General features: G+C 39.9%; 1 protein-coding gene across 8 annotated transcripts in view; it reads left to right on the top strand.

Annotated features, from left to right (window-relative positions):
• The window catches only part of tenm2b (teneurin transmembrane protein 2b), a 312,231-nt gene that overhangs the window by 214,642 nt on the left and 70,135 nt on the right, over positions 1-27,454 (top strand). For 6 of the 8 annotated variants that reach the window (XM_058415430.1, XM_058415428.1, XM_058415431.1 and 3 more), the window contains 2 exons: positions 1,570-1,795; positions 21,709-21,947. In XM_058415430.1, the coding sequence (XP_058271413.1) occupies positions 1,570-1,795; positions 21,709-21,947 (465 nt within the window). Of the gene's footprint in view, positions 1-1,569; positions 1,796-18,487; positions 18,847-20,051; positions 20,563-21,708; positions 21,948-27,454 lie in introns of those variants that run through there. The other 2 variants (XM_058415435.1, XM_058415434.1) reach the window with 2 other exon arrangements.

Here is a 27,454-nt window from a genome sequence, read left to right as displayed (position 1 = left end):
AAATGTACTTATTATTTTAAATAAATAAATACACAGGCTATTTATTTTATTTATTTATTTATTTATTTTCAGGTTATTCTTTTTTTTTTTATTCATCTTTATTTATTTCATATTTTATTTATTTATTTAGAACAATTTTTATTACTACTACTAATAATGATCATAATAATAATAATAATCATCATCATCATCATCATCATATAGCAGTTACTGAAAAAAAATAAATGAGTCAAAATTAAATTTCATACCACTGGGAGAAAATGGGTTCAATTTACTGGCTTATAAATTTCCATTTAAGGTTTAAAAAAAAAGAATGCTCAAGTGTTTATTATTATTATTATTATTTTTATTTCTTCCTCAACCTATAGGCATTGTGATTTCTTTTTTATTGGGTCAGATCTTATTTCACAGCGATCAGCCTCCCTCTGTTCCACTCAGCTCACATTTCACCTCCTCTCTCGTTCTGTTGCTCGTTCTGTGTGCAGGAAAGACAGAAAGAAGACGGAGAAATTAAATCCATGCACAAGTTGGCACTATTCTAACAGCTGTGTGATGAGATACTGTGTACATTTATACATTAACTGTAATTTAACTCTCTCTCTCTCTCTCTCTCTCTCTCTCTCTCTCTCTCTGACTGCTACTGTTTCTATCTATCTATCTATCTATCTATCTATCTATCTATCTATCTATCTATCTATCTATCTATCTATCTATCTGTCTGTCTGTCTGTCTGTCTGTCTGTCTGTCTATCTATCTATCTATCTATCTATCTATCTGTCTGTCTGTCTGTCTCTCTCTCTCTCTCTCTCTCTCTCTGACTGCTACTGTTTATATCTATCTATTCTATCTATCTATCTATCTATCTTTTTGTCTGTCTGTCTGTCTGTCTCTCTCTCTCTCTCTCTCTGACTGCTACTGTTTCTATCTATCTATCTATCTATCTATCTATCTATCTATCTATCTGTCTGTCTGTCTGTCTGTCTGTCTGTCTGTCTGTCTGTCTATCTATCTATCTATCTATCTATCTATCTATCTATCTATCTATCTATCTATTTCTCTCTCTCTCTCTCTCTCTCTCTCTCTCTCTGACTCCTACTTTTTCTATCTATCTATCTATCTATCTATCTATCTATCTATCTATCTATCTATCTATCTATCTATCTGTCTGTCTGTCTGTCTGTCTGTCTGTCTGTCTGTCTGTCTGTCTGTCTGTCTGTCTCTCTCTCTCTCTCTCTGACTGCTACTGTTTATATCTATCTATTCTATCTATCTATCTTTTTGTCTGTCTGTCTGTCTCTCTCTCTCTCTCTCTCTTTCTGGCTACCACTGTTTTTATCTATCTATCTATTTATCTGTCTGTCTCGTTTTCTCTCTCTCTCTCTCTCTCTCTCTCTCTCTCTCTCTCTTTCTGGCTGCCACTGTTTTTATCTATCTATCTATTTATCTGTCTGTCTCGTTTTCTCTCTCTCTCTCTATCTGTCTGTCACTCTCGCTCTTTATATCTGTCTGAATGTCTCGCTCACGATTTCTCTCTCTCTCTCTCTCTCTCTCTCTCTCTGTCTCTCTCAGGTCCGTCCAGTCATCACAGCCAGACGGCCCCTCGTCCTCCTCTGCCCCCTGCACACAACCACCACCAGACGTCGGCGAACTCTCTGAACTGCAGTGGTCATGGCAGCCGCCGCGCCCCGCAGAGCCACGTGCCCACCGCTGCGCCCGCTGACGGCCCGTCCACCCCGGAGTCAGTGCAGCTCCAGGAGAGCTGGGCTCTTAACAGCAGCGTGCCGCTCGAGACACGGTCAGGTTCTGTCTCACACTTCAGTGTCATCATCACACGTCTGTATTCACCTTCACGTGTCACCTTCGTAATCTGTTCATGACTTCAGCAGTCAGTGCCGCTCGAACGAAATGGACTCACACCAAACTTTCAAGATTTCAACAAGATTTAGAGAAATAAGCAAAGTAAAAAATAAAAGTAAAAAATCCCCCCCGTTTTCACCGTGTTCCTCTAAAAAAAACATCCGAAAATATTAGATCATTTTTCTGCAAATAGAAATCTGGAAAATAATTTTCTGTTCCTTGCATCAACTTAGCCAAGTGTGTAAAGTTCCAAAGTTAAACAATATTTAAGGAAATAAGCAAAGTCCTGCATTTCAGCTGATTTGAAAATTCTCACTATTCGTTTAGCTTCATCTTTATTTTTTATAAAGCTAAACAATATTTGGAGAAATAAGCAAAGTATAAACAGCCCCTTTACCCATGTTTAGGTAATTCTCCCCAATTTCACCAGGTTACTCTGCTAATAAAAAAGACCTATAATGGATAATATACTGCTAATAGAATTTTGCAATGGAACAAAAAAACAAAAAAATTACGTTCATTACAGGAACCTGAACCTGAAGCCGAGCGCGTGAAGTTACAAACGTAAACGCTATTTAGGGAAATAAGCAAAGCAGACCAAGTCCCTTGACAGGTTTGGGTAATGTTCCCTAATTTCACTACGTTACATAAAAAAAAAAGACCTAAAGTAATGGCTAATATACTGCTAATGTAATATTGGAAAATAATGTTTTATGTTCATTACAGGAACTGATGCAACTAAAGCGTGGAAAGTTTCGCAACGGAACATTGTTTAGGGAAAGAAGCTAAGTACAAAATCCCGCTAAAATATTTGTGTAATAATCATACACTTCTGCACATTACTGTAGATAGATAGATAGATAGATAGATAGATAGATAGATAGATAGATAGATAGATAGATAGATAGATAGATAGATAGATAGATTGGAATCTCAGCGAGATTCTAAAAACTCAAGAGTTTTGCTCTCTGAATGGGTGGGACATTCTCTCTCTCTCTCACTCTCTCTCTCTCTGTAACCTGTCAATCACAGGGATTCTAGCCAATCAGAGGAAGAGCAGAAGAAAGCAGTTTGGGCTTCACTGATGCAACACGAGCAGCAGTTCAAAAAGGCTCTGTAGCTGCTTTCATGTGCCTCACGTGTTAGTCCTTGGGAAATAAGGGAGAGCAATAATACTAATACTACTACTACTACTACTACTAATAATAATAATAATAATAATAATAAATATCTTGAGTCTTTATATGTGATATAAACTTTAAATTAACCTCGACTTAGTTGGAGTGTACAGTATCTCTTTCATGTGTAGTGTCCACAATGATCAAACTGATTTTTATGAAAATAAAAAATAAAATATATATATATATTTATATATATATAATTTCTACATATAATCTGACTATATATAAACTGATTATATGTAGAAATTATTTTATTTATAAATATAATTATAATTGTATAATGTATATTTTTTTGTTTTGCTTTGTTTATATATATATATATATATATATATATATATATATATATATATATATATACATTATGTTTTGCATCTCAGAAATCAGTTGTGTGAAATTAGCACACACCATCTCACCACATCATCCATGTCTTTTCCTCAGCATCGCTCACACACACACACACACACACACACACACACAGACACACACATGCACACAGAGATATGTACAAACGGAGATCAGTGGCACTGCTGTGTTTTCTCTCTTCCTGAATTTTTTCTCCTCTCCTTCCCCTGGTGAGGATTTTTGTTTGCTCTGCCGTTCATCCTCTACGGCAGGGTTGGGGGTCACTCCCCTCTGCTCCTCCATCATAACACGTACATGCTGCATACACTATTTATGACCCTCTCTCTCTCTCTCTCTCTCTCTCTCTCTCACTCACACACACACATACTACCTGTCTGTCTCGGTCTACATCTCAGATGTTTTATTCAGCAGGTGCTCTGATATAGGACACAGCCCAGTCCCTTTACCCCACTCTGCTCAGAGCTGTGTGTCTGCTTTCCCGTCAAGTCAGACCTTCAGAAATCCATCACTACACACACACACACACACACACACGCTAACTAACTACGGAATCCATCATCCAAGCGTTCACTACCACCCAGCCTCACACACCCTCTTCTCTCACTTTTTCCTGTCTCCGTGTAAAATATTTTGACACACAGATGAAGCAGGAGGCACGTGGAAAATAGGTCATGCTAAGGCAGGCATGCAAAGCAGGGATCAAACACAGAGGAGCACGCATGAGAACTTTTTACTTGTTGTTGGCAAAGATAGAGGCCATATGGTGACAAGAAATGAGAAGTGTACAGCTGTCGTGTTCCTCGCTCAACTCTGGAGACCCAGGTGGGACGACGTCGTTTTATTTAAGCGCTAATAGTTCCACTAGCCTGAATAGTTCTTATAAAAAATCTGTAAGACTGTAGGTGTAGGTCTTGATATTTTGTGTATTTTGCACACCATTCTGTAGACTCACATGTAATACAGTGCTGCTACAAAATTCTCAATAAATTACAAGCGGTCCAGTTTGAATTACCACAAACTAATCCAACATTTGAAGCACCGCTACACTATCCGCATCGGACCGTATTCGGAGACGACGGCTAAAACTAATGTCGGTATTTACACTCGGACCTGATTCACGTGATCCGATTAACTAAGATCCTGATTAAGTTGGCTTTGTTAAAAAACCACCTGCATGTAGTTCATGCCTTCGTTTTTTTTTTTTTCTACACCACCATCTGTTAAAAAACAAACAAACAATAAAAACATGTTGCCTTTAAACCCCACACAAAAAAAATCAGGGATAGAAAATACAGACCGAAATAAGAGATACAGTTTTTTTTTTAACTTAAATTTAATAGGTTATATAATGTAACATAAAAAAGAGACAATTGGAAATGTTTTGAATTAAAACAATATATTAAAAACAATTTATGAAATTAAATTTTAAAAAAAAGCTTGAATCTAATAGGGAGTCTACAATATGATGCTAGCACGAATTCTTCTAGCTAATTAATCTTTACATTTTTATCAATTTTAATTTTTAATTTTTTTATTTTTACCCTGATTAACCAGCAGCTTATAAAATAGCACTTGATCCAGTACATCCTATCATAGTGCATTTATTTTATTTTATTTTATTTTATTCTCTTTTATTTAATTTAATTTAATTTTATTCTCTTTTATTTAATTTTATTCTCTTTTATTTAATTTAATTTAATTTTATTCTCTTTTATTTAATTTAATTGAAATTTTTTTTATTTTACATCATGTGCTATGAAGCTATAAAATACTAAATCGGGGTCATAAATTAGTTTTGAGTTGTTGAATAAATAAAGCTATGGTTTATTTTTTAGATATAATGTATGTTGTTGCTACATAATTGTAAAAAAAAAAAACAGTAGTCGTACTCCCTCGGGAGCATTAGCAGTGTTTTCAGTTATAGTGATGTCATTAGGACCAGGATAAAGTGGAGATATCTTTTTGCTTAGTAAACACACTTTTCACAGAGTAAAACCTTTAAACTCTACTTGCAGTTTTTCATCAATTAAAAAGATTAAAGATTAAAAACCAACAACAACCAAATCTGAACTAATAACATGCCAACTATTATCCATTTTCGAACCAAGAATGAGACTCAATTCAGATCAGGTATGAAAAATGAACACTGATAGCCACACACAAGCCAACCACACACACACACACATGCACACTTCAGAAAAATCCTAGACTCAGCAGGCCAATTAGACGGAGGTTGGTGTAGGTCACAAGGTCTTGACCTCCCACTTCCCGCTCCTGCATTGCTTTGCCTGCTGGATGCTCCTGTCGGCCATGAAGTGCAGCTCCAGCAGTTTTCCGAGCCGTGTAGTTCGTTAAAAACCGCTGGCTGTTTACAAGGCAATTTAGATCAGCCTTCAAAAGCAGGAGCCGGCGTTTCACCCGGCGGTGAAAGGGGTGACTTTTAATCGCAGCTCTGCATTATTGTCCATCATCGAGGTGTTGGAGGAAATGGAGTCATGAGCGGCAATAACACACAGTTACACAACACGCACAAACTTCAATCTGATTCCAAGCTTGTCTGAGAAGCTCAGGGATCTGATGATACACTGGGCACAGTGTTTCGAGGTCCTTTAGAGGTTTTTTTGGCTTGATAGGACAGGGACCTGATGTGGTCATATATTGTTGTAGCTCATCAATATCAAGGTTTTGCATAAATGTCAATTTCTGAGATTCTTTTCTCCTCACCACGGGTGTAAAGAGTGGCTATTTGAGTTATCGCTGGCATTCAGTCAGCTCAAAGCAATTTAAAGTTGACAAAGTGCAGACGAAGTGCTACATGATATTCTTGCACTTCAGTTCTACCAAGACACTAATCTTATTTGATAGCTAGAACAGAACACATAGTGGGACGTATTTCACATTCAATTCTTTAAAATTATTAACATAATATAGCAAGAGAAAAAAAATAACAAATGTTGGTTATTCTTCGGTGAACTTTCTCATTCTCAGTTGCTTACTGGATGTTTTATTTTTTTCCCCGATGTTTAGTGAATGAAAATCAGCTGATTTTGAAAACCAGCACGTCTGGTAGCAGCAGCTGTGGCACATCCAAAGCCATTGAGATCACATTTTCTGCCCCAGAACATCACCCGAACCTCTGGATCCATCCATCCATTTTCTATACCCGCTTTATTCCTAATTAGGGTCATGGGGATCTGCTGGAGCCTATCCCAGCACACATTGGGTGAAAGGCAGGGGTACACCCTGGACAGGTCACCAGTCCATCACAGGGCCACAAATATATAGACAGACAACCACACACACTCACACTCACTCCTATGGGCAATTTAGAATTACCAATCAACCTAATGTACATGTTTTTGGACTGTGGGAGGAAACCTGAGTAAACCCATGCAGACACGGGGAGAACACAGAAAGGCCCCTCCTCTAGATCTGTATTTCCATAAATTTTATGCTGCAACACCACCATCTGATTGGAGAATTGCATAAATAAGGGAGTGTTCCTATTAAAGTGGCCAGTGAGTCTATATTAACAAAACTCTATAATCAGTCATCAAACTCCAAAATTGCCTGAATAAAACTGGATCTCTGGATATGTGAATCCATAAAAACTGTCCAGTATTTTCAGCTGCCTACCTTTCCAGCTTTCTTTGAAAGCGAGATTTTATTTTATTCCGTCTCATTTTTTCATTTGCACAATTCTCCTGGCTCAGGAAGCTGGAATGGAGGATGGTTCTCCAGCATTCTTCTGAGACCTCACGCTTTCTGCAGACGTTCTGCCGGTCTGTGGTGCAGCACGCAAATGAGCGCACTCTTTAATAGCCTGGTGTCGGAGCACACAGCCTGAAGAGCGGCAGCTCTGGGAATTCTCTGCAGCTCTGTATCCTTGGCTTCTTCACAGTGAGCGCTAACTCCGGCTCTATATTTGTCCAGGAAGAAGCGGGAGCTACGGGAGAGCCCCAGCCCAATTAGAGAAGGTTTGTAAGGGATAAAACTGGAGCACTGGCCCTGAGCTGGAGCTAGAACTACAGTGGACTCTTCTTAGTGAAGGTACATGAGAGGGATGAGTGTCTGTCAGTGGCAGGGCATGGGCTTACAGGGCCGAATCGTACGTCAACTTTCTTTCCCCGTCTCTTCTTCTTTTTTTCTTTCTCTTCTCGTCCTCGCTGACTCGTGTCCTCATGCTTTCGTTACTCTGTCCCCTTGGGCTTGTTTAGAATCCTGGTGTTGAACCTCTTACTCCTTCTTTCCATGGAATATCACACTGTTAACAGGCTCATGTGTCGGTTTAAGGCAAAACTTAAATCCTCTCTCTCTCTCTCTCTCTCTCTCTCTCTCTCTCTCTTTCTCTCTCTCTTGCTTCCTCTGTCTCTCTCCCCTCTCTCTCTTTCTCCCACCCTCTCTCTTTCTCTCTATTCCTCTCTCGTGCTGTCTCTCTCCCTCACTCATTTTCTCTTCCCTTCCATCTGTCACTCTCTCTCACTGTCACTCCCTCTCTCCTTCTCTCTCTCTCCATCACTTTGTCACTCTCTCTCTCTTGGTCTATCTCTCCCTCCCTCTGTCCCTCTCTCTCACTCTCTGCCTCCTCTCTCTTTCTCGTTCCCTCCCTCTCTTCCCCTCACTCCCTCTTTCTCTCCTTTCCTCTCCATCTTATTGACAGAGACCATAACAGGCGCTTCATCTAATCTAGGCTAATTATTATTATTTTTTGCTTATTTATGGAAGGAGTCTCCAGTTCCAGCATTTTGTAACAGTCAGTAGCTTTTCCTCCTCCGTTCCACTTCCTGCTGTGTGTAAAGAGTGAGACAGAGCATAAGGTGAGGGAATGACTTTACAGCCGCTGTAACATTAGTGATAACAGGAAGTAGCTTGTGTTTCTGGGACGTTCCAGAACATTAAAAGTTAACAAGGCATACCATGTTGTTCATTAATAAAATAAAAATGATAATCATTGGCACGTCTGCGTGGTGTAAGAGCTGTTAACACTTCAGGACGTGTTGTGAAATGAAACGAAGCTACTTCCAGGTCTCGAGCTCTCATTGTGGATTATTTTTCTTCTAAAAGCGCTCTTTATTCCGTATCTACAGTGTGAAATGGACTCGCTTTAATTCGGCTGCTATAGAGCGTTACGGAGTATACGTATTTATAGGCGGTGTTCAGGACACATTATAACAAATTTCAGATAAATCTCTGTGGATCCGGCGTCGAGGCTCTTTAATTCCCCGCCGGAATAATGTGGAGACATGTTGTGCAACTACTCTTTCTTGAGTGGAATCGCAATAGCTCTTATCTCCACACACTTCACAAGCAGCACAGAGCTGAATGGAGCGGTCATCGGGTCCAGGCCGCGCTCAGCATTCAGTCTAGATGCAGTTCTGATCCAGATGCTAGAGTCCGTGTACGATATGTAAGGAATAAAACATCCTGTTCTAGGAAAACGATCAACAGGGTGATGATCGACATGATGCAGCCCGGCCTGAAGCGGCGTCACTTCCTGAAACGTCTTGTTCGATTTATACACACAGCCATTTGTCAAAAAAGACGATTTTAATATGATCGAACACGAATGTTGCACTTTAATGTCGTGGAACAATCCGGAAGGCAAGAGGAAAACCAGAGGAAACCTTTGCCGTCGCAGGTTTAATCAGGTGATGCTGAGGAGGATGGAGGGTGAAGAGCGAGTTCTTATACTGGGTTGCGTCGAAGAGGAAGCGTGAAGGATAAGCCACTGTGATGCGTTTAGATCAGCACAGGAGGAAGAGTTTCATGACCGAACTAAGCTTCGGTCACATTACTTCCTCTTGCTACTTTTTGTGATACCAGGAAAAGCAGCATTATGGCTGATGGTATTGGGTATTGACTTGTACAGGAATGTAGCTGTGTAATGAGCTCGTCCTGAATCAGTCTGCATGGCTGAACATCATCTTACACAGGATCGGCAACCCGTTTGTATGTGTTCCTGCACAATGGCATGCTGTATAATTGAACCAGAACAAAAAATGGATAAATCTACTGCATGTAAACCAGAAGCAATGTTTGGTTACGCAACCAGTCCAATGACTCGCTAACAAACCTGCGATTACGATCCTCTTCTTCCACAGGAGCTCTGAATTAATCTTGAGTTCAGCCTCCAGGGTTTGGACCAAATAAAAAAAATTACCCTTAAATTAAGCTGAAGATCTACTATACCCTGTATTGAGTCGTTACTATGGCAACAATAACCTGTTCTAAAAAGCCAGCCTATTTATATAAACCTGCGGTTTGAACAACTATCAGGGCCGCCGCTGTCGGAAATTCCGCCCAATCAGACGAGCGAGTGTTATTCCACAGCACAGCTACAGTATAGAAGCAGCCATAATGAGACGAACACCAGTTATTGACACGGTGTAGATAATGTAATTAAGCACAGAGCTGTGTAGAAAATCGACTTCAGGGATATTGATCTGGATTTTCTTTTCACGACTAATCATCAATCTCGAAATCCCCTGAACATATTGAATATATTTATTAATAATAAAGAAAGTTCACCGCTAAGTAGATTGAACATTACGTTCTCTTTCTGAGAAATTGTACATTGTGTCTTGTCTCATATCATATCAGGTCTTTTACCGAGTACATAAACATTTTATCAACTTAGCAATAATGTGTTGCTTTTTATTTTATTATTTATCCTGTTTTATTATTATTACTATTATTATTATTGTTGTTGTTGTTGTTGTTGTTGTTGTTATTATTATTATTATTATTCTCCTATTTTGGAACACAAAAATGTGTAAAGACCTATTTTTTATTTATTCTATTTTTTTATTTGTTTGTTTGTTTGTTGTTTATTATTATTTAATTATTAATTAATGTATTACTTTGTTTATTTTTCTTCTTTTAAAAAAAAATGGTGTTTTTTATGCAAAAAGAAAATCCAAAAAGTCACATTATATGCCATTATATAATTCTGCCATTTTTTTTCTTAACGTGAAATTAATTGTAATTTATTCATTGTTTCAAAACAACATTCATTTATCAGGTTTTACACACTGCACATCTCAACTCGTTAAAACAAAACAAGTTTTATAAAATGGCTGAAATGAGAACTTTAAAGAAATTACAATCTCATTTTTTCTGAGTGTATCAGAAGCTAAATTCTGAGTTACACAGCGTGTTTAAAATGCGAATCATTAAAGCTTGAGGAATCTTTCGGCGCTGTGATAAGGAGGCGGTAATTGGTCAACATTCAGCAAACCGTTTTAAATGCATTCTTTCACAGATTTATACTAATAAACACTCGAGCGGCGTTTGTGTTTGTGTTGCAGTGCGTTATCTGTTAAATCTCTTGTTTACTTGTTAATTGCTTTGGCTCTTCTCTCGCTCCCACCGGAGGAAGAGAAAGGTGTTTACTGTGAAAGCAAGACTTTTCACGTCGTTTTCACGTCGTCGTTAGTTGCGCTCAATGTTTCGCTTGCCGCTTTTTGCCAGATCTTGAGGGCAGCTCAGAGCTTTCAGAGGTCTCCTCCGCCTTCTGTCTTTTTTCCCTGAACAAATATCAGATGCACTGTGTATTCTGACACCTTTCTATCAGAACCAGCATTAACTTCTTCAGCAATTTGAGCAACAGTAGCTTGTCTGTTGGATCGGATCACACGGGCCTGCCTTCGCTCCCCACGTGCATCAATGAGCCTTGGCCGCCCATGACCCTGTCGCCGGTTCACCACTGTTCCTTCCTTGGACCACTTGATAGATACTGACCACTGCAGACCGGGAACACCCCACAAGAGCTGCAGTTTTGGAGATGCTCTGATCCAGTGGTCTAGCCATCACAATTTGTCCCTTGTCAAACTCCCTCAAATCCTTACGCTTGCCCATTTGTCCTGCTTCTAACACATCAACTTTGAGGACAAAATGTTGACTTGCCGCCTAATATAGCCCACCCACTAACACTCTTACTGCTCGGAATGTTATGATGGATCGTGTACAGCTGAACAGTGTAAAATTACAGTTTAGAAAAACTGCAAGAATCACAGTTAAGAGCAACATGATGAACTTTTTTCCCTATAATACAGTTTAAAATGGTTTGTTTCATTAAAAAAAAACTTTATTCTGATTGATTTTTGGCTCTGCTCTTGAGCTTTGGTGCCAGTTTCTATTTCAAGGACTATTTGCTCACATTCACTTGAAAGCATGTGAAAAATTGCAAAGTCAACAGAGTAACAATGAATAAAATATAATTGAATAATCAATTAATTTACCTCCTGCCTGCCACGCTGCAATTAGAGTCTGTCGAACACTGCTGCTTTATTGACTGAAGGCTGATGGCTAGAGCTTTAGCGCTGCCCATCACTGTCAGCCCTGTAATTAATCTGTGTTTAGGTGAGCAGCAGTTTGTGAGAATGAAATTCATGATGGAACATTTCATCACAAGACCTTGATGCTCAGGTTCAAGACCTTGTCTCAACACTCTTCTTGAAGTTTATGTCCCCTCTAGCAACCTCAAGCGGTTAACAATGACTCAGCAAAGCTGGAGGTCCCTTTCCAGAACTTTCCAACTGACTCTCCCTCAGTGGTGGAACGGTCCTCCAGACTCAACACAGACATCAGGATCCCTCACTAGCTTCAAAATACAGCAAAAGATCTACCAAGATCCTTGACCGCTTAATCCAGAACTTACCCCTAACTAACCCCGAAACGAAATAAATTTTTAAAAATGTACTCTAGCTCTTACACCTCGACTCCTTTAGCACTCGATTATAAGCCTGTATTCTTGTAGCTCTACTTTGCTTGATAGAGCTTTGTTTGTAGTTCCTCGTTTTTGGATAAAAGCGTCTGCTATATAAATATACACAAATGTCGCCATAATATATTTCACTCATCACCGTTTTTGAAATATTTTCATGTAAAACTGAGCTGTCTTGCCACAAAGATGAAACTAGTGCAAGTAAGCCGACCCATCAGTTACTCTCCTGTCATCTACAGATTTTTTTAAGTAATATATTTTGTGATTTTTTCTTTTTTTTGCATCAGACATCAGTTTATTAGATTTCCCAACAATGATGGATGTGATAACAAGAACATTTCCGATGCTTCTGAATCCTCTATCTATCTTTATCTGTTCATTTTCTATACTCTGAAAGCTAGCTTGTGTCATCAGAAGTATTAGCATACTCAGCGTGAGTAGAGCTGTAGTTGTTAGCATGGTGTTAGATCTTTGCTTCTCAGTTCAGTGAGCGATACGTGGCATTTTATTCCAGGCTACGTAACAAAGCCCTTGTTTTTAGGTTTTATCCATCAAACCGATGTTGAGGTAACAAAAAGGCTAATTTGTCCTGCTGAGTTGAACCAAACATGAGTCTGTCTTTGTAAATGTATCGAGTGATATAGCGAGTTCTTTAAGTTCTTAAATAATGTAAATGCAGATAATCCGTTCCAGCCACTCAAAAATATGACCAATATTCCCAATACGAAGCGTATGTAAACTGTATGGCTGCTTACAAAGAACTGACCCAAGCCAAGCATTCCATGTAAAGACTGGCATCCTCACAGGAAGTCGTGCCACCAAGCTTGGGCTACAAATAGAACAGACCGGCCACGCCACCAATCTGTCAACAAAAAAACGCCTGAAAAATCACCTAGCTTTTGAACGGATGCCGAAGGCAACGTCGGTATCATGGGTTGACTTTTCCCAAAAAACTTTCACTGATTGAAAAAAAATCGTAAAATTCATAAACTTGCTTCGGTTGCCTTTCCACTGACGCTAATGAGTTTTAAATGGCTCCCGGATGTACACGCAACCGGTGCCAGCGCTCTGGTTCAGTTTGGTTCGTTCGTGTGCCGAAAATGCTTAGTATGCCGATGCAAATTACTTGCAAAATTTTAATTCTTAAGGGGAAAATTCGTAAAGGAGGGCATTCATATGCCGAGGTTCCACTGTAATATTAAGCGAATTGACCTGATGTGAAATGACGTCTGGTTATTTGTGTGTTAGCTGCATAATAACTTATTGTAAGCTACAGTACAGTAATACAGCAGTCTGTGGGAAAAACTCCTCTAATGTCATACTACATGACAGTGTGTGTGTGAAACACACAGTGAGAGACAGACGGAGACAGAGAGACAGCTGGGACCTGACCACTGTATTTCAGTGAGTTGGGGTTAACGACCGCAGTTGGTCCAGCGTGTGAATTTGTCTCTGTCGTAACACGTTTATTGGCCCCTCAGTCCTCCATCCTCCTTCATGTGTCTCCTTGCATCCATCTCTTTTGTTCACACGTCCCTCCGGTTCTGTCCTTCCACAGCATTGACATATGATTTCAGCCTAGAGGCTGAGACTGCTCAAGCGTCCCCCTGTTACTGCGACCGTTCTGAAAGACAAAGAGAACATCCTGACGTCTGAGGCACTTCAGCTCCAGAGCTGTAATCAGGCTCATGCAGTCTGTGGTAATGACTTATGTGATCAGACGTTTGCGGAGGTTTTAGGGTTTATAAGACAAGCTGTACAGAGAAACTTGTCCACCTTCTTCATGTAGGAGCATCCTTTAGGCTACTTGGTTAATCTGGCAAATTTTCTATGAGCTGTACTGACGTGAATGGAAGAGGGCGTCGGCTGAATGCGTCCAGTGATGACGCTCTCAGACTATTCGCAAAGTTTGCTCAATTTTGCGTTAAATTCTGCATTTACAAGATCATCTTCTCATGCCCTGATGATTATTTAATGCCCCTATGACTATAATCAATTGACGATATTATCACCTGTGGCTCTAAGGGGGAGAAAGAAGGCAGAGTATTCATGCCTGTCATTACAATGAAAAAAAAATTGAGCTGAGTGTTCCTAAATTTGCTAGCATTAGTCTTGCTACTGCATGCTGCACATCTGATGTCTGGACTATAAATAAACTTCTGAATAAATAAATAAACTAAATAAGTAACTCCTAAGTAAATAAATTTCTAGCTACATCTAAGCTTCTTGTAAAATTTTATTTAAAGTCCTATAAACTGTGTGTAGAAATATTTTTTCCTTTTTAAACCCCAGTTCATGTTTTATTAGTGAAGATATTTATCTGTTTAGAAAAACGTTTTGTTCTGCCGTTCCGAAGTCAGTCAGCAGGTTATTAAGGTTCGTATAGGATACAAAACAGATGAAAAGGAAACAGTTTACAAAACTCAACACTCTTCCGTGTCGATCTTAACCCTGCAGATACAGCGTCTTCAGACAGGAGTTTAAATCGTCCAGCTTGATAGCTAGCGTGATGGTTATTGGCGAATCTCTCAGCGATTCCCGATACCGTCGTCGACGATCCAGAGTGGAATTTGGATTTTAAAACGTTTGGCTCCGAGGCAGGAGAAATCACTGATGCACATGCCATTCTATTCCACAAGCTAGCTCTCCCCAGTCACATGGACAATATCAGATGTAGGTTTCTAGAATCTACAGCTGATCTGAAATAAACCACCTGCAGCTTTTTTCTTCCCCAGAGTGCCTGATGTGTATTGTATAACCCCATGTGTAATCACACTACAGCTCCTTTCCGTCACAACAGGCTTGACAATGTAGCCTGGAGAGACTTTTCTAGTATCTGTACATTAAAAAAACTGATGAGTGGTAGTATTCATCCCCTGGAGCACTGATGCATTTTTACTTGAATATGTGTTTACAGCTAAAATGCATCTCAGACCTCCTGAAGTGGCTGGAACGATCGGATTTCAAATACGGGGTCTACCATGTTGGTGATTTAGATGAGTAAATGCTTCAGAGAGTAAAGAATCACAGGATAGTGATTATTTGCTTGTGTTTCACTGGTTACGTACATTTACAGCATTTGGCACACACCCTTATCCAGAGAGACTGAAATTTATCTCATTTATGCAATTGAGCAGTCAAGGGCCTTGCTCAAGTGTCCAGCAGTGACAGCTTGTTGGTCCTGTAATTCAAACTCACAGCCTTCTGATCAGTAGTTTAATGCCTTAACTACTGAGCTACCACTTCTCTTTTTTGTGTATGCATAATCTAGCATAGCATATAGACTCAGACGCCAGTAGAACGAAGGAAGGTTCCTTTTTTTGAGAATTCAAGTCTGCATATCTGCACGCATCCACACACTGAAGCAACAGGGTGGGGAATGGAAGGATTTTCTTTCTGTCCAGTTGAGTGCCCTTATCCACTCCTCTTCATACACACTTAGCTCAGACTCACTCAATACTCGCTCACCCGAACTGACTTCCTCTGTCAGCCCTCAGTGCTCTTGCCAGCAAGCATCCAGCGTGTTCCTAGACCCGGTTGTTTTGCCGTGCATAATGCGGCTTGGGCATATAGACGGATTATTATAAAGACACAAAGATTTTGTCTAAAATTAGTTGCTGTGCTAGGGAGCCATCAGCTACCAGATTAGAGCTGAGTCGCTGGAACTGTACTGGAGAATAGAATAGAATAGAATAGAATAGAATAGAATAGAAGCTTTTGTCATATATTCATTACAGCACAGTGAAATTATGTATTCACATACACCAACTTTGCAGGGTGGGGTCAGGGCACAGTGTCAGTGGGGTGGGGAAGAGGGATGCTCAGCAGTGGCAGCTTGGCAGCTTGAACCCTGATCCTCCAATCAACAACCCAGAACCTTAAAAGCTTGAGCTACCACTGTCCCCTAATAATGAAGATGATGATGATGATGATGATGACGATGATGAGGGAGACCCCTGTATAACATGTCACTCCATTATCTCCTGTTATTATATTGTGGTGATGGGTATGAAGGCCATCATTCAGTGAGCCCTTGTGACTGGTGGATGGGGCGGAGTCACCCTGAAAGAGACTACTCCCATCAGGAAAGAAATGATTCCTACATTCTTAAAATATAAAGGTTTTTAAATGGTTCTTTGTCAGGGTATATGGTTCTGTAAAGGAGCTTTAACATCCATGGAACATGGGCTATGATTTCCATTTGAACAAAAGGTACTTTGTGGTTGGAAAAGGTTCTTTAATCTATAAAAATGTTTTTAATGGCACTGAGAACAGGGGTTCTTTTAAGAACTCTTTTTTGGTTCTTCCTGGAACCTTTGTTTTGTCGATTGTAATAGAGTAATGCATAAATATGATCAAAAGAACGTTGTATTTATTCATAATAAGTGGATATAGTGGACACCATGAGAGCATAAGCTTAATTTGTCACCAAAATGCAGTATCATAGCTCACACAGTGCAGAACTGATGCTCTGTAGCAGCATGATTGAAAAAGTAGTAGTTACACTTCAGCCTCACTTCAACCAGTGTGACATGTGTAAGCAGTTCTAGCCGGGCTTTCCAAGCTGTCACAGCACTGAAAGTTAGCAGCGATAATGGCAAACTAACCCTGTTGTTACTCCTGCACCTCACAGCAGCGTTTAATAATATCGAGCACAACATCCTTTCTACACTGTATGTGTCGTACTGGATGTTCTTACACTGCACTTCTAGAGTTCAGGGTGTACACTACAAATACGAAAAAACCCCACAAAAAACACATTTTTAACAAAGGGGTTCCTCAGGGGTGTATTCTTGGACCATTTTTTCTCCCAGCATATACAGGCTTCCCCTGGGTATTACCTCTGTGCTGATGAAATGAAATTTCCTCAAACAATACAATCTGGATCTGTGTAATGCTCTCTGTATTCAAACTTAAAACAAGTGGGTGTGGTCTAAACCAGAATGGGTTTTTTTTCTTCTTTCTTTTACTAACATATGTTGACGTTAATGAATAGTGCCTTTACTTGAGCTTCACATCTGGCAAGCTCATGTCCATGTTAGTAAGAATTAAAGAACACCCCACTCACGTCACTGCACTTTAGCCTAGACGAACACCTCTAGGCTCAACTAGACAACCCGTGAATCTCTGTAAATAATTAATAGTGCACCTCCTGTTTGTATCTGCCTCCATTTAGGACTCGTTATCTGTTCAAGCCGAGTAATGCATTCATCTTTGGTTCCTAAAATGTAATAAATCGTTGAAATCTGATGCTTTTTGATTCTTGGTGCTCATAATTGGAATAGAAAGAAATAAAAAAAACACGACAAAATCTATTAGGGATTATTACGGATTCTGTTGGCATGATATGAAAATCTCTAAAATCATCACTTTTGGTAAAGACATCCACTGTTCTTTGGTATTCTCAGATCATCAGCAGCTTCATTTACATTCATTTCATTCAGCTGACTGAGGTTACTTACAGCTGAGGCAGGATACAACAGATCAGATGAGGATTAAGGGCAATGCTGGGATTTGAACTCACAACCTTTAATCATATCTCTCATTTCCATGTCCTGATCCTTGCTAATACATCACCCCCACATCAAAAAAAAAAGCTTGTCGAGTTTTATTAATTCAAATGCGTACGCTGGTTCCACGTGATTGAATCGAGTGACATTGACGCAATTCATTTTCGGACAGCCATCATGATTTGAGCGTGTATTTTTTTTAAAACCCTGGATAAAATTAAACCCCGAGTTCACACCTGAGCTGAGAATGAGTCCCACGATGCTGGTGTTTTGTAACAGACACATTACCAGATCAGAGAGATTTCACAGTGTAGCTAGTTTACATTAGTTCACCCTCACTCCATATCATTCAATCTATTCAAGAAGCAACGTATTTAAATTAGAATTAGCATAAGAAATCATGTTTTGTTAACTATACAGAATATTTTTTCTTAATTCTGACTGCAGTGGTACCTCGGCATACGAATGCCCTTCACCTTAGGAATTGAACTTTTGCAAGAAATTCACATCGGCATGCAATGCAAAACTTGTTAGCATCAGTGGAAAGCCAAGTGAAGCCAACTGAAGCGAGTTTACAAATTTTACAATTTTTTTTCAGTCAGCAAAAGCTGTTTCAAAAGAGTCAACCCACGATACCAAGGTTGGCATGTGTTCAAAAGCTAGGTGATTTTTCTGGCGTTTTTTTGTTGACAGATTGGTGGCATGGGCGGTCTGTTCTATTTTTAGCCCAAGCTTGGTGGCATGACTTCCTGTGAGGACCCTTGACATGGAATGCTTGGCTTGGGTCAGTTTTTTGTAAGCAGCCAAATAGTTTACATACGCTTCCTACTGGGAATATTGCTAATATTTTTAGGTGGCTGGAACGGATTATCTGCATTTACATTATTTCTTATGGGAAAATTCATTTTGCAGTACAAATTTTCTCCTTAACAACTCTCCTCCAGAATCAATTCAATTCATATACCGAGCAGACAGAGCAGTGTCGCACCAGTTACAGCTGCCTGCCCCTTATAGAATTAAGAGAACAGTTTTTTTGTCCCACATATAAATCTATTCATCACCAAGCCCCAGCCACTTGGGCCTTTTGTTTTCTTACAGGCATAAAGCAGTCGGAGATCTCTCTCTCTCACACACACACTTTTACGCCAGAAGCATGGACTCATTCAAGGCCCAGCTTAAAGCCCATCGTTTTGGGTTGAACATTAAAACGGTGAGGTCCAGGACTAATAACATCCTGATTGATTGGTTGGCTGTGTAAAGCTTAGCTTTGGTCTCGGCTGTTGGATGAGGTGACGGAGGGAGAGTGTTAGCAGGTGGCTGAGGCAGAGTAATGCTGGAGCTCTTTGGCACGCAGGGGTGTAGTTACGGGTTTGGGGATGAAGCAGCAGTTGGAGACTCAGCAGGAGCTTGAGCCAAGGCCAGGTGGGGTCAGCCTGGACTTCCTGTTTTGAGCAGCATTGATGGAAACAGATCTGAGGCTAGTTAAACACCAAAGTGGTGCCTGAGCCAGGCCAAGCACTCATCAAAGCTGCTTGGTCAACTCGCTTCCATTTTCATCGCTCTCCCATCTGCCCCGCAGGCACATACACACACAAACATGAACATCAACACACATGTTGATGCAACAGACCTCGCATGCAAAATTTTCTGCCCACCTGTCACCCCTTTGCTACAACACAAATCTGGCCCACATACACACTGTACTGGCGTTGTCTCAAAGACAAAAGACTTCATGGCCACTATGATCTCGTGCGCTTGTATTCTCTTTGTGTGTATCCTCATGGACTTACAACTCTCCAGGTTGAGGTTTGGACTACAGAGGATCCATGAGGTCCAGACTAAGTGTGAGAGGCTGAGAGCCATTAAGCATGCTGGGCTTGGGGCAACAGTGATGCACAATCAGTGCAGACTCTTGGCCACTTGATCACAAATGTGTATTATGGGCAACCTGTAAATCCTGGCTCAGGGTGTACTAGGAGAGGGGGGTGAATTGGATGGGAAGGTTTAAAAACAATTTCTTTCAGCAGGGAATGGAGTTCTGGAGCAGTGCCGCTCATACACAAAGTCCACACACTGTGTAAGCTTCTCCTGTTCAGTCCAACATCATGACAGCTCTTAATTTATTATTTAGCTCAGACTTGAAAACCTAATATATTTATAATATGCAGACCAGACAGGGGTGTGTCATGTCTGGTCATATAAATGTAGCAGAAATATTATTATTATTTATATTGAACTGGTTTTAGATAAACCCAGATCTCCAAACTGCAGCATCATGTTTGAAGTAATGAAAGAAAAATGATATGAGGGAACAAAGTACATGCTTTGAATCACTCATAACAAACATTATTTTGACTCTCAGAAATCTTTTTAAAATGGTGGTTAAAAGTATTCACTTTTAGTTATATCAAGTTATAGTTGGTGCTATCTATGGAGATTGGTATTAGCATGGTTAAAAACTAAGCATAACACCTAGCCTAGTGTCAAGGAATTGGTAGAAGAATAAGGCAATTATCTAGATAACTAGCCAGCTAACGAAAGGTGAGACAGTTGCTGTAGTTTTAGGTTTTCTCATTTGTTGGCTAGATAGCTATCAAGATCGAGTTAGCAGATTAGATTGCTAGCTGTGTAAGTGGTGTAGCTCAAGGCTGGAAGGTGTCTGTTTATCCTTTTTTAAGAGAGGGGCATATTAACTTGTTTGTTACTGTGATAGTGGATATACAGGGGCTGGGCAATGAAACTAAAACACCTGGTTTTAAACCATAACAACTTATTAGTATGGTGTACATCACTTTGTCTTAGGAATGATGGATGCACATCCTGCACAGTAGCCAAAGAGAGCCATTCCTGTTGCAGAACCAGTGGCCAGGTCAACCTGGGGGGATGATCCATCCCTGTGCTCAACTCTGGGCACACAACGGTCCAGGTGGTTAGCTTTTTTGGGGCTTCTCCACACCGTAAATCTCTTGGATGTAGTGTAAGGTGGACTCATCAGAGAACAATACATGTTTCAGATTGTCCACAGAACAAGTTTTCATCTGTTGGGTTTCTCTGACATGGACAGTTACTGCTGTTGTATGTGGTTCATCCTTCATGGTGGTCAAGGACACTGGGGTACCAATCAAACCACTGACCGTTCAAATCTCAGGACCACACGCTGTCACTGCTGGGTTCTTGAGCAAGGCCCTTAACTCTTAACTGCTTAAGATAAGGGTGTCTGTCAAGCGGTGTAAATCAGGGGTGTCCAGTCTTGTCCGGAAAGGGCCGGTGTGGGTGCAGGTTTTCAGTCCAACCAAGCAGAAGCCACACCTGATTCTATTAAAAGCCAAGATCAACCGATTAACCATGTGGAATCAGGTGTGGCTCCTGCTTGATTGATATCACCCACACTGGCCCTTTGCAGATAAGATTGGACACCCCTGGTGGAAATAGTCCTGTGGTTCTTGATACACCATGAAGACTTACACCAACAAGAAGCACACCAACAATTTGTCCTCTTTTTTGAACTCTGATATGTCTCCCATTATGTTGTGTGGATTGCAATATCTATGTCCAGTTTTGCTAATTCAACCTTTACACTGCTCTCACTGAGAAAATGTGAAATCAGTGAAAAAGTGTCCACTAGACCATGCATATTCAGGTGTGAAACCTCCAACATTACATTGGCCAGCCTTTCAGCGTCATTGTCCAATCTGCTGTATGTATTTATGCAGATCTGGCAGCAGCCCACACACTGAATTTTGCTTACAAATGAAAAGCCTAGACTCGACACTGATGTCTAGTTTTCAGTTGTGTAACACAGTGAATTAAGTGCTGGCAACGGAAGCGATTTTGTTTCGATAATACCTGGTGTACTGTTCAATTCTCCCCAAGGATGCAATTTTCTCCTCTAAACAGACCATTTAACAGATCTCTTTAATGCATAGTTTCTCAGTAGAACAATGCCATCGAGTCTGCTAACAGTCATTAGCTCTTAATAGCCACGTTTCTTTCGCCTGTACTCAAGCATGTTATCTAGGCGTTTGTTGGGAAGTTTTGCATTTAGCGTCATCTCTGTTTCCTCTTCATACAGGCACTTCCTGTTCAAGACTCCATCCGGAAGCACTCCTCTGTTCAGCAGTTCCTCTCCCGGTTACCCCCTCACCGGGGGTTCCGTCTACTCGCCGCCACCGCGCCTCTTGCCAAGGAACACCTTCTCCAGGAGCTCCTTCAAACTCAAAAAGCCGTCCAAGTACTGCAGCTGGAAATGTGCTGCCATGTCCGCCATCGCCGCTGCCATCCTGCTCGCCGTGCTGCTCTCCTACTTCATTGGTAAGCTTGTCTTATTTCTAGTATGTCTTTGTTGCAGGATAGTTTTTAACTAGAAAAGGAAGTGTAATGGTTAATGTCGAACCATGTTTGTGAAAAGCTGCTTTACAATATCAGTGATTACTGCACCTAGTGGTCAAAAATGGGAACTACAAAACAAACTCTTATAGAAGCCCATTGAGGCAGGAATTATGCTGCCTGATTACAATGCTCAATCTAGTGAACAGGAGAGAAAGCAGGTACAGGGTTGCCAGGTTGTGTTTTATTACACCAAATTAGACTATTTTTAAAAAAAATATACTCTTCACCACCAAGATTTTCTTGCAAAGAAATTAGAATAAAATCATTAATCAGAAACGTCTGCTCATCACGGTGGCATTGTTTCCGACACAAAGCCTGAGAAAAAGAATAAATAATATATCTATGGCTGATATAATGCTCATAATGCTCACAACATGCTACTAGACTGGACAGTCCATTACAGGGTTACACTAATAATTTCCTAGATAGTATAATAGCCCATAGCATTAGCTAAGAGTAATAGCCTTTCTACAGCTTTTTGGTCCGATAGCTTGGCTCAAATAACAGCGAGATTGGGGGGAGAATAACAGATGCTACTTTTCACATCTTTATTACATCTGATTTGCTCTGCTGTCCTTATAGTAAAATTAATCAATTCAGTTCAATTTTATTTGTATTACAGTTGTAACAATGGACATTGTCACAAAGCAGCTTAATAAGAATAAAAATGACAAATCGTATAATTAAACTAATCAAGTAGAAACCTTCAGAGGAACCAGACTCAATATCGGAACCCATCCTCATCTGGGATACACCAGAGAGTGTGATTATAAATCATTTCCTTCCTACTGTATAGAATGAAATGGAATTGTGTAACCTGGTGGTTTTCAAACTATACATATATATTTCCTTCATGAATTACATGAGACATTCTCATGGAGAGCTGAGTCCTCCTAAACACTACTATAAACTTCTTGATTTAGGAGGACCGGTGGAAGAGGCACATGATTATATCTGTTTTTTAATATATGATGATTTTTTTTTAATAGTTAAGGTCTTAAAACTTCCATTATCTGAAAAAAGAGTGCACTTCAAAACATTCTTAATAATAATAATAATAGTAATAATAATAATAATAATAGTAATAATAATAATAAAGCACGCACTGCTTCCCTGTTTACTTTGTTGGTGGGATTTATATGTTTATATATATTTTTCTATTAAAAATTTTATTTAATTTATTTATTTTTATTTTTATTATAGATATATAAATTATTTTTTGTTTGTTTGTTTGTTTGTTTTTGTTTTTATTAGTTGCTATTTCTGAGCTCAGAACATTAGCATGACATTTGCAAACACATGAATAAGTTGAGAGTAAACTTATCTGTAGGATTAGTTGTATTGTATTCGGTGTCTTATATTACACAACAGTACATCTGGAATTTATTCCATCCTCTGATCTTATGATCCATCTCTTTTCCTGAGCCGTTTTGCAGCTACGCGGTTTGTTTGCTTGCCTTTTCTCTCGAACACAGACTGCAGAAGAGAAAGTGCTAATTGCGCTGCTACAGTATTCCCCTGTGAAAGCTTAACCGAAGAAACCGAAGGCATTTTGATTCGAGAGCGACGAAAGGATCCGGCGCGAGGGCGTACAGCTCCGCCGTGATGATCGTTTGCTGAACAAAAAACACCGGAGTGAGACTACTCACTCTACGTCCGTTGTAATGTACACAATCTCATTTAATCCTTAGAGCTCATCATTTGATCGGACGCCTCCTTCATTATGGCACTTCTGCTTTACAGCACGTATTTACGATAATGCACGAGTGTGTACGAGAAGCTTTTTCGTCAATGTGTAATGTAGATGTAATGTAAATTAAATCAAATGAAACATATACGCTATATGGCTAAAGGTATCTGATCATCACACCTATACGTGGTTCTTCACCAAACAGGAGTTGTTGCATGCTGTAGCATTACAATTTGTTCCAGCATGACAATGCCCCCGTGCACAAAGCATGCTCCACGGTGTGTTAAGGTTAGACTGGAAGAAGAGTCCCAAGTGTCCTGCACTAAACCTAGTCTCTGAACATCGGACCTCCTGACCATCATCAACATCAGAGCCTGATCTCATTAATGTTCTTGTAGATGAATGAATACTAATCCACACATCTGGTGGAAAGCTTCTCAAAAGAGCAGAGAGGATTATAATTGCAAAAAGTATGGGATGTTCAAAAAGCTGTAGTGTGATGACCAGGTGTCCACATAGTTCTGTCCGTATCATACGTTAAAAAAAAATATATATATATATAATGTCTGTATAATGTCTCCCTTAAACGGCATCCTTGAAAGAGATCGGTCTCATTAATGTTGCTATATTTCAGAGCTGTATGTGTTCCTGAGAAGACTCGAGAGCTAAAGAGTTGTTGTGAAGCAATTTCACAGTGTTTATTGCGTGTGATAACTGCTACAGTAACACACCTACAATAAAAACACTAACAAAAAGCTAGATTATCATTAGGCTAAGAACATTTTATCACTTTGCTGTTTAAGTTGCAGCACCAGCTAGAGAACGAAAACATTTAATCTTCTGGGAGAAAAAAGATTGTTGTATAAAACATCGAATTTAATCATCGGTATATTTTGTATGAACTTGCTAACTGTATATTTCCAGTCTCCAGTAGAGTTTGAGCTATTGCTGATAGCTATTGCTGATAATCCTGATTCCTTGGATATTAATTATGGACTGCGTTTAACCCTTAATACCTGTGTATCCATCCATCCGAAAGCTTGGTGCTCGGAAAACAGCGAGATCGCTGGGTTTTTTTTACATCTTTTTACATCTTGAGTTGTCCAGTTTCAGCCCTGTGTCCACTGTAGCCTCAGATCCCTGTTCTTGGTGGAAGTTGGCGCTAGTTTAGCTCTCGTGCTATTTGAGATGCTTTTCCTCTCCCAACGGTTATTCAGAGCGGCCATTTGAGTTACCGTAGCCTTCCTGGACGTTCTCATCAGACTTCTCTCAGTTAACAGCCATGGAGCTGACGATGACTGAAGGGTTTTTGTTTTGAGTTAAAGCAAAGACTGAAAAAGTATCTCTATAAACAGATCCATGTTTAAGTATTCATACAAGGACGCAGCATGGTACCCACTGTTTAAGTAAGACAAAACTATTAATATATGTACTATATCATGTAGCCAGCTGTAAGTTAGCTAGGTGATGTGTTAGCTAATGTTAGTAGCTAGCATTATTTAAATATATAGCTAGCTTTCATCCAGTAGCCTGGAATAAGAATGGAACATTTTCAATCAGAATAAAGAAATGAATGATTTTTTTGGCTGTGAGTCTGATATAAATCGAGTCAGGACTCTGCTGGCTTTCAGTGTGAGACGACCTCTGTTGGATAACCTTACACAGAATTTTAGTGGTCAAATTTTAGCGTCCAAGAGAGCAGAAATTGGGTTTGATATCAGCATTTGGTTAGAAGAAAAAAAATCTTTTCTATGAATATATCACCCCGAGTAGGCTAAAAACAGAAACACTTATGAAGCTTTACAAATTCTTAAAGTCCTGAGTGTCTACTTTCATATGAGCTTCATATTAACCACCACTGTGGAGCGAGACATGATGAAGACATTCGATGATGAACATGGACACAACAACAACAGAAATAAACTCCATTTTTTCTGCCTTTGGGAATACATAGAGTACATAGAAAGTAGGCTAATTGTAGAACGTATGTATGAGCATCGTTTAGGGAGAAAAAAACAGCATCAGTTCACTGTAAGGAAGTAAAAGGACATTTTTTTTTTCCGTCATTTCTGTTCTGCTTGACTAATGGTCCTCCTCATTAAACCTCCTACCACAAGTACAGTTTGTTAGTTAGCGGCGATGCGCCAGTGTTGCCATGGTTGTACGTACATGCCATGCTCCGGCCATTAAGAACGCACTTACGTGACTCACTCAAAAGACTGACATTTACTGCTGAGAGTCAAAGGCTTCAAAGGGTCTTTGATAGAGCGCTGATGTGCTTCATTGTTGTGCTCCAGGCACAGCCGTGCGCCCAGAGGAGCACCGAGTTCATCCGCTGCTTTCTATACAGCGCTGAAAAGCCTTCCATTGTGCATTCTCTCTCACGTATTCTCTGAAAATTTTCATTACAAATTAGATAACCGGCGTAACGACTCGAGCACACAGAAACGCCGGAATAACACGGATTCCAGGATTTTTCTTAGCACGCTTTAATGAGCAGATGATGATGATGATGATGTTAGATCGGACCGGCTTTATTCCGGAGACTCAAAACCTCTGACCTTTCGCACAACGTGGATAAATAGCTTACGTTCAATTAATGATCGGTGATGAATCTTAAATAATGAATGAATATTCGGGATATCGACGTCTCTCTCCGAGTGTTAGTTCTTAAGCCGCGATAGTAAGTAAATATTTTGGAGGCTGTGTAGAATGTGTGCTGCTCCTTCTAATGAGACAAAGTAAGTCATAAATAAATCAGACCATTCGGAAAGGATGAAGAAGTGCCCTTTCGTTTTCAGAGCGCTCGTGCCGGTTTTAAGAAGACACAGAAAAGGGAGGAATGTGTCGAGTTAAATGTATGTGTAGTTAATTAAAAGTGGAACAATGGCTCGTTTCCAACAGTGAAATGGACGGTAAATGTCACCGAGCAACCGAGCCAACCAGAAAGAGCGTCACGCAGTTACAGGAGCGGAAACGACAAAAACCTTCTCCCGGTTCTGCTCCAGCGCTCCTCCGGTTTACAAGTTTGCCTGCTCTTCATTTGTCCTTTTTTTTTTCTCTCTTAGTCGTATTTAACTTCGGTATTTAGCCTGGTGTTAAAAACAAACAAACAAAAAAAAAAAAACAGAGGTTGTGTGTCTGTGTTTCTATCATGCAGTTAAATACACACTCGTGATGTAAACGTATGCGCTCGCGTGAAGCGAAGATTAGCCAGAATCGTTTCCATAGCGACAGGAAGCACCGGAGTCCAGGTTCAGCTTCCCGGTCTTTGAGATCTTCAGCTTTTTAATCACGCTGCTCGTGACGTTAACGAGTTTTCAATTATTTCCATCTCAGGGAAATGTCATCCCAGTTTGATTATTAAACAGACCGTGAAAAGAAGAGTTTGTGAGCGGGAAAAAAAAAAGTTGCTCAGCATTTCATATTTCATCCCTGAGATTTCTGCTTGTTGAAAAGAGTAATAATATTCACACATTATCCATTGGTTTAAATGTTGCAGTGTATAATGTATTATCTGTTTATGTTAGAAGAATTAAAGGCTGGTGTTGGAAGTAACACAATCGTGTAAAAATCCACGCTGAAATTCTGACCACTGAAAGAGTCTCAGTTCAGGTGTGAGCTCGGAGTTTGATCTCATTCAGGGGTTTGGTAACACACTCAATCCTGTTAGATATAGAACAACTCTTTGTGCTTGTGTGCATGTGTGTACGTGTTTGTGTGTTTATGCTTATATGAT

Source organism: Hemibagrus wyckioides, linkage group LG18 (genome assembly GCF_019097595.1).
Source record: "Hemibagrus wyckioides isolate EC202008001 linkage group LG18, SWU_Hwy_1.0, whole genome shotgun sequence".
Lineage (NCBI taxonomy): Eukaryota > Metazoa > Chordata > Actinopteri > Siluriformes > Bagridae > Hemibagrus > Hemibagrus wyckioides.
This window is presented reverse-complemented; position numbering and strand designations above follow the sequence as displayed.